We start from the raw sequence: 8,344 nt of genomic DNA, 5'->3' as shown, positions 1-8,344 counted from the left end.
TAACTGCGAAAAGAAACATATCAAGGATTTTAATGCAACCTATCATTTTGACCCATCATACGCGTCAAGACATATTCGTGCCAAGCGAGAAATTTAATATTCCGTTTTGGTTTTTACAATAAAGACATATTATTTTCTCTTGCACATACCTTTGGGCTGAGATATTGGAGAGCAAGCTTGCAAATGCTGTATTTTTGCTTCCCACTTCTCTACATTCCACACTCATTCCTTGTTGCAAGGATGATTCATCACAGCTGTGACAGAGAGGGTATAATGTGTTACAGCTCCCAAAAGGAACAGCCGTAGGTGTTATCTAGGCGGGATGTTCATTTTATTCAGAGGCACGTTCCATTATCAGCTGGAGGAAACCAAGCATCCCGGCTCCTTTCCAATGCATCTACGCCATTATGATCCCCATCTTTATCACCTTGACCAGTTTTATGTCTCCCTGTTGCTTAATTCCAGACGCTAATCCCTAATTCTAAAACCCTGGTGTGATCCTGCTCATCTGCTGCTCTTTTGATCCCAATATCCCCTCAGTCTCTTTTCCCTTCCTACTCTACAATTCCTCTACTTGTCCAAGTAGGATGCTCAGACAGGAAAAGATTGCACAGAGGTTGGAGACAGAAGCCCTAAGGTGTCTTTGCTGACTCGGGGATGTGAGAGTGATGGGAGCTGTCGAGGGGAGAGATGGATTCCCCGGCCATCTCGTCTCCACCCAGTCATTGTTCATAAGCTAGGGGCTGCCAGACAGCTGTCTGTACCTGCCACGACTGACAGATGCCTGCTGTCAGTCAGTCTGGGAATGGTCCACAATCTACGTCACCTTCTCCGGGGCTGGATCTCATGTGAGCCAAAAATCGACGGCTGAGAAGAGATTGATTAATTCCCTGTAAGCGTTTCTCAGAGGTGCTTCAGCCCTTCGTTGAACACATTAAATGAAATGCAGACGAGCTGGAGGTGTGGAGTTGTGACAAAAATTACAGACAGCATAAAGATCACTTTCCTACATTGAGAAATGTCACTTTTTTCATCATGTGGATAATTTTCTCAGCCAATATGCCAATTTTGTGTGCTCTCCTCCTCCCATTTTTTATCTAAAATGCATAGAAAATGTTTTGGAAACCACCATAAGAGATGGAAATGTAAAACCTTAAGATCTTTCACAACACCGTGAGTGATTTCACGTATTGTAATAGTCATCTCTAGTTTCAGTGAGAGGTTGAACCCAAAGCAAACAGTGGAAAATGTAAAAATCTGGGATAGCATCCCTTGACTGATGCGTATTCCTTGTTTTTGTGTGTCTGTGTGTGCGTAAAGAGGCCAAGGGGAAAGATGAATAAGAAAGCGCATTTACTGCGAGACAAGCAATACATTCTCTTGAATGGTACAAGAGGTGTGGGTCTCTGCAAAAAAACTGTCATTCTTCACAGGCTAATGCACATTCCCACAAATACTTAAACACACAACAATGCCACACACACACAAACAGATATATACATCTCAGGGCAATGTGTGGTCTGTTATTAGAGACATTTCCTATTGCTCCTGCAGCTCTTGCATGCTAATAAACAGAATCATTAAGTCATGGTGGGTTGGTGGGTGGTGGAGCTGCTCCATTACTGTGAAACCACAGACACCAACTGTCTTTTAAATGGTGGCAGAGAGAAATAGGCTCTATTAAAGGCGGCAATCAAAGCGGCATTACCACTAGCAAGCATGTCACGTAGCTAATTCAATCTCACAACCCATGAAGCAATTAATTCATGTCAATACAAATACACAAATAGTCTCCTTTTGCCCATCAGGAAAGCGCAGGTCTCACGTCTGTGCTTGTGTTTATTCGCACATCTTTGTGCCTCTGTGTGAACATGCTCAGTGAAGGGAACCTGGAAGAGCAGGTGTAATTGGGTGTGGAAAAAGGGAACCTTGTGGTCTCCCTGGCTAAATTAGATCAGACAATCTTCTCTTCTTCATTTCCTCCACAGACAACAGGCACATTGTCCCCCCTCAGGTTTGTTATTATTTCTCTGATCAGGTCGGACCCCACAACCGAGGCGACGCAGATGACGGGATAATGATAATTCTCCGAAACCAGCCGCTCTATGATAGCACCCTATCTGGCTCCTCCTCCCAGCTAACTTAATCAATTTAGCTGCAGAAACACTAAAACACACAGGGGGAAAAAAATCTCTAAAAGGGTTTGAGTGCTCTGATGCTTGGTCAGTCTGCAGTGGCTTGCTGAGGATCAATGCCTTGTATGGTAAATCATTAAGCCCCATTATTTCTGTAAAGGGAAACTCACACGAGAATGCAAACCCAGATGTGTTACCACCGAGATAGAAATGACCATGAGCTAAATTAGTTTTTCTGAGTCAATATCTCAATGCGGGGGGATCAGACATGCTGTGAAAGCATTCTTGGCTTGGTGGTAGAAAGCAGGTGTGAAGCCAGTGTGAGCCCCATGGTGCGATTTTGAGGAGGCAAGAGGAGTAAAATGAGAAAGAAAAATGAGCAGCAGAGAGACAAAGGCTTTCTGATTGAGGCTGTGAGTTGATGAAAGTGGGTTCTGGCTCGTCTGGATCTGCAGGAATGAAACCAGTCTGCATTTAAATGCATCTGTGGAGAAGCAGAGACCCCAAAGAGCTTTCTTGCTCCTTCACCTCCCCTCTTTTGTTTCCAAAACCTACTATTCCCAGCCCTATCTGGATGGTTTGCTGCTTTGCATTTTGATGAAGGGAAAAATCCTCCCCTTCCTGAATCCCCCCTCTTTACAGCACTTCATCTCTCCTCGTCTCCATCCATCGTCACATCTGCACGTTTTATTTTCATATTAGTGTCTCGGATGACGGATGGTTCCAGGTGAATCTGATGCTCGCGAGAGACAAATAATGCAAGAATTGTTGTTAAAGTGAAAAAATATGAATGTCATCTTCAACATCCAATCTAAGAAAAAGTCTGTTTATTTATAGCTTTAAGACAAAAATAGACAAATAAAAACAAGCGGAAACATCAGACAGCCAGTCTGTTGTTACACTAGAATAAAGGCTGAGTTATTTCAATAGGCTGTTGACACTCCGACATTTCCCTTGGGTGGGTATACAACTCTCAGTGCATCTTAGTGCAGTGCTACAGTACAGTAAAGTCATGTTGTTGTCAAACATATCCCACATATTATGTGTGACACCTCTTTCAATTTTGAATTTAAGGCAACAGAATCAATCACATTAAAAACAAACTGCTGACACAGACAGACTTGCGGCGGTACATCATGAATGAAAGCCATGGCTGAGCGGGTCAAGGTAGAAAGTGCGCACACTCATCTGGATTGCAATCCGTCATACGCTGCAGATTGGCCAGGAGTAATGGGCCTTTACATTACAGTGCAGAGAAAGCTGATACTGCGGGAGTGCTATTTTGCACAGTCAAATTACAGTTCGATTTTCACCTAACAAAGACTCAGCAACATTCGCCAATCAATAGGTGTCAAAATGTCCCCCGCTTCTGATAATAGATCTGACAAGCATACAAGGAAGTGCGCCCAAATCTACAAGCATAAAGAATCAGCGGTTAGGGCAGAGGGTGTAGGGAAAGGAGGGGTGAAGGCAACAGCACGATGGAAAATACAAGAGACAACATATAGAACAAAAGCTAGAGACACTTAGGGTTTTTTTTACAATCAAAATATATATAGTGCTGCACTGAATACATTGAAGCTTTTTTTGACAACAATCCTATTCTAAATCAACTTTCGAATACTGCGCTAAGGTTTAGCGACTAGAAAAATACATAGGCTTTCGGTGACTGGCTAAGTACATCCCCGTTACTTATTTTTTTTGGTGATTTTTGTCATTTTATTAAGCTAATTTAGTGGTCTGCCAGCTGAGGAGTGGCTTCCACTCATTCCACCAAAATGGAACCGGTTCCAGTTTACCACCTAAAATAAATTGGTTAACAACCCGAAAAATTGGTTCCCAGCTGGAACAAAGCGATTAAGCTGGTCTTAGACCTTGAATTTATAAGTATTTTTCTGTTAATAAGAGATAAGAATAAGAATATTTCCTTTCCTGACATTTTGAGAGCTTATTTTGTTTACTTATTAGATAAAAAAGAGCTAAGAGAGCTTGTGGAACGTAGCAAACCTGCCGCTCAAAGACATCTCTAAGCTGAGGGACATCATAAAAGATGACGACACACATTCAAAGCTTAAAATCTCAACAGTAAGGCATTGTGGCATTTGATAAAGGTTCCTCATCTACGTCTGGGAGAGTCCAGAATGTTTTTAAAAAAAAAAAAAAAAAAAGTGATATTGTGCTTAAATGAAGTGTGATGCACACGGCGTCACAGAGTTTCCCCATTTCTGACATCTGTTAGGCTTAACAGATGCTCCGCTCGGCTGCCTACCCAGGCTCCTCTCTGAGTCAGCCAGGCTCTCCAGTAAGCCAAGGATCTGACTGGCTGTGGAAATTGAGCCTGATGGTAATTGATTGCACATAACTTGCGTTCTTCAATTAAAGAAAGTTAGTAGCTAGTGAGGAATTAAAAAAGTTTGGGGGAGCAGAAAAGACGTGGCCATCCATATTTGTCACAGCAGCAGCCCTCTTCAAGGTCAGTTCACTGCCAGCAGGCACCGGGAGGGGGAGGGGGAGGAGTGGGGTAAGAGGGAGACGGCTGACAGAATGAGAGAGAGAGAGAGAAGGAGCGAGAGAGAGGGCCAGTCTGACAGCTCAACAGGGCTGACGGCTAGCTGAAGCAGACATTGAAGGACAGGTGGATGTAGTGGGAGTCTGCTCTGCTGGTATCAGGGGGCGTGGTCCATGGATGGTCCAGAATCATTGTCATCCAGGTCCCGCGGGTCCATGGGGTCTGCCCTCGGCTCTGGTAGCCTTGAATTAAGAAAAAACAAAACAGAGTCAAATTAGATGACCAAGTTCTCCAACTCTTTCACAAACACCTGCATGCAGCCACACTTACACCCCCCTTCCCCAAACACACACTCCCACCATGCACACATATTATGGAAATATAATAAACCTTTGTGAAATGTAATCAGCTTCAATCAAGCTACGCCTTAAGTAGAAATCATCCATTCTGTCGGTTTTATATTAGCAGCTCAGCGGTGACAGAGACAAAGTGATAGCTAAATTGCAGGGACCTGTAGCAATCCGAGCCTGGCTGATAGATTCAATTTCACTGGAGACAGTCTACACTAATCATATGCTCTAATTGGACAATGTCGTAAGGGTGATAGAGCACTGCTCCTCCCTGATATGGAACTCTCTGCTGTAACTTCTCTCATCCCCCACCTCCATCACTCTTATGATGATTTTCCCCCATATATCTACAGTACATCCATTTTCAAAACGCTATGTGTCAGCATGTTTTCTCTCTAAACACACACTTACTGAATGGGGATGCTGTTTAATTCAATGAGATTCAATTCACTTTAGAGCTATGTAATCAAATTTCACCACTCAAATCTTTCTTTTTAAACAATCACTTCCTATGACCTTGGACAGCTAGTTTGCATTTATATGTGAGAATTTACTGTCATCTATCACAGCAAGATTCAACAAAGATTATTGCACTCAAATCTCTGATGTCATCCTGATGTACAGTTCTGTCACACAGGCTCCGCCCTTTTCAGGACTCTATAGGTAACACTTATCTCTAAGCATGCATTTGCAAGTTTAAATTTGCATACTTGTAGCTGACATCTCTCCTCGAAAACATAAAGAATCACCTGTGAAGCTACAATGTGGAGCAGTTGACACACTGTGATGAGTTCAACATATTCAAATGAAATAATGGTTGAATTTGATTAGCCACTAGTCAGAGTTTATAGCATTCTATTATTAATGGATAAATTAATTTTCAGTATTTTTAAACTTAATTAAGCCTACATTTTTCCATGCAGGAACACATAATGTAGCATTTTCTGCCTCTAGGGGCCTCCCAATCAAAACTATAACAAAAGATGACGAAGATGGAGTTTAATGACATCGTGAAGTAGCATGTCTTTATCACCATTGCTGTCACTGCACTCTCCTGATTTGGATTCCTTCGGTGTTCATCACTCAGGAGGTTTATACACAAAGCCGAATTATATGCCGAGATCTCCTCCTCTCCAGAATACACCGACCAGGTCATTCAAACCAGTAAAAACACTGAATAAAGCAGTTTCATGTTAAAAATCTGTGTTTCCTTGATGCTGTCTGGCAGAAAAATGTTGCCGAAGGAGTTAGGTCAACGTTTGGTCAGCTTATTCTCTGATAACTTGATTTCCATATGCTAGATGACTACAATCCTTCATCTGATTAAAATAACAGATCTAACAAGTGTGTTGTAAAATTGTGGCTCACAACTGGATAAATTTATGACAACCACTGACACATGTGCAAAGGTAATAAGACACCGTTGACCGTCGACCAAATGAAACAGACTGTTACCTTGATTAAAATCACAGATGTCTCGAGGTTGGAAAATCTTTGGAAACATTTGGGATAATGTAAGTACACAACTCAACAAAATATATAATATACTAGGTCGAGTTGTTTTTAGATATTTTGACGTGGAAAGATTCATATTGTACCTTTTACCTCCTTCACCACAGCAGTTTTGGCTGAATAGACATACTTATTATCTATTATACAATATTTGAACTGAAAAAAATACAATTTTATTCAAGGTACCAGCTTATTAAAACATTCTATATCAACATATTGACTTATTCTGTGGTGTCTCTCTTTCCTTTCATTTTGTCAAGGACACATTTTCTTCCATCTCTGCTTCTCTTCCTCGCTTGCATCAACGCTGTGCTGTTCCGCCTCCGTTTTACTGCCGTATGCTGCACAATCTTTGAGAAAAAATCTACACGTCGGTTAATAGGCTGCGATATCTTTCTGCGTGCTGCTCCCTGAGTATTCCTGTCTGACATACTTCTGCTGGCAGAAACAAAGAGTTGCTTCCTTTCCCCTTTCCTGCACCTCCTCGAGGAGAGCATCGTCATCATCAAACTCACAACAGGGCAGCTCATCACGCAGATGTGTGCACGCATGAACGCATGGTAGCACATACATGAACACCTATACTCTTGATGACCTGTTGGCCTTTTAAACGTAAATGAATAAGCCTCTAAAACGCAGAGTGGTGAGGTTATAGACAACACTTTAATGGTTTAGCAAAGCAGCAACAATTTGCATAGAGACACACATACACACACACACCTTGGCCTCAAGCGCCAACTCACTGACTGCCAACAGAAATGATGATGTTGGACAGAGTGTATACACACACACACAGGATCAGCTGCTGTATAGTTACACCATCTCTCTTAAGTATACATCCGAGACATTAATTATTCAAAAGTGCTGTTCCCATTCAAAATCTTGGCAAAGTTACCACTTGTGCTTTCCATGCCACACCAATTTTACTCAGTATTCAAAATGTCTGGAGCATCGCACGCTCTTTATAGTCAGCACAACACACAAAAGTCTGCATTGAGCTAAGCTCTGAACTCTTACACGGCCCCCTCCTGACTGACATGGTGTTTGGGGTAAAATGTTGGCTGACTTATTCGCGTGAGGCAATTTCATCTTGCATCTCCAGTCAACCAAAGCAGTCACCCCCCCCCCCCGCCCCCCCCCTCCCTTGCTCTTTGAAAAAAAAGAAAAAAAAAAGTAATTACAAATATATTTATATGGCACAAAGCGAGGCCTCCACTATTGAGGCAAATGAACTATTTATATTCAAACGGTCCTTGCTAAGCCTTAGGACACATGGATGTAATAACTTATTTATTCCACCCGCAGGAAAAAGGCCATTACTTGAGAGAAAGAGAGAGAGAATGGCAGCGATTGGGGTGGGTGGTAGAGAGGAAAGACAGAGTGGAGCTTCAACATGCAACAAAATGTCAGTGGGTGGGTGATAAATTCCCTACAACTTAAAGCCCCTGCTTTGTTCTCTTTTTCTGTCTGTTCATCTTCCCTGGCCTAAGTAAAAGATCACTTTGCTGTGTGTGTGTGTGTGTGTGTGTGTGTGTGTGCCCTGACGACTGGGTTCTTTCCGCCCATGACTTATTCATTCGCTTTAATGCAGTCGATGTATTATTGATCAGGGCTGATCATTGCCTCCTCCCCTCGGCGTGACCATGTCCTGCGGACAGAGGGCTGGGAGGCCTGCTACACAGCCTGCTGTCTGGGTTTTGTCTGGCTGTGCCTCCTTGGTGATGGATGGACAACAGCATTGGTGTGCGGAAATTTGGAACAGTGTGTGTGTGTGTGAGTGGGAGATAAGATATTTTAGATAGGACTGATAGACTAGAACAAAGCTAATCTTACTAATG

General features: G+C 42.5%; 1 protein-coding gene across 2 annotated transcripts in view; it reads right to left on the bottom strand.

Annotated features, from left to right (window-relative positions):
* Positions 1 to 2,947: 2,947 nt before the first annotated feature.
* trim44 (tripartite motif containing 44) overlaps positions 2,948 to 8,344 on the bottom strand; it is a 57,417-nt gene continuing 52,020 nt past the window's right edge. For both annotated transcript variants that reach the window (XM_059335404.1, XM_059335403.1), the window contains exon 6: positions 2,948 to 4,886. In XM_059335404.1, the coding sequence (XP_059191387.1) occupies positions 4,802 to 4,886 (85 nt within the window). In that variant the 3' untranslated portion in view covers positions 2,948 to 4,801. The remainder of the gene's footprint in view (positions 4,887 to 8,344) is intronic.

Source organism: Centropristis striata, chromosome 6, assembly GCF_030273125.1.
Source record: "Centropristis striata isolate RG_2023a ecotype Rhode Island chromosome 6, C.striata_1.0, whole genome shotgun sequence".
Classification (NCBI taxonomy): Eukaryota; Metazoa; Chordata; class Actinopteri; order Perciformes; family Serranidae; genus Centropristis; species Centropristis striata.
The sequence above is the reverse complement of the archived record's forward strand: the minus strand, read 5'-3'. Positions and strand labels throughout refer to the sequence as shown.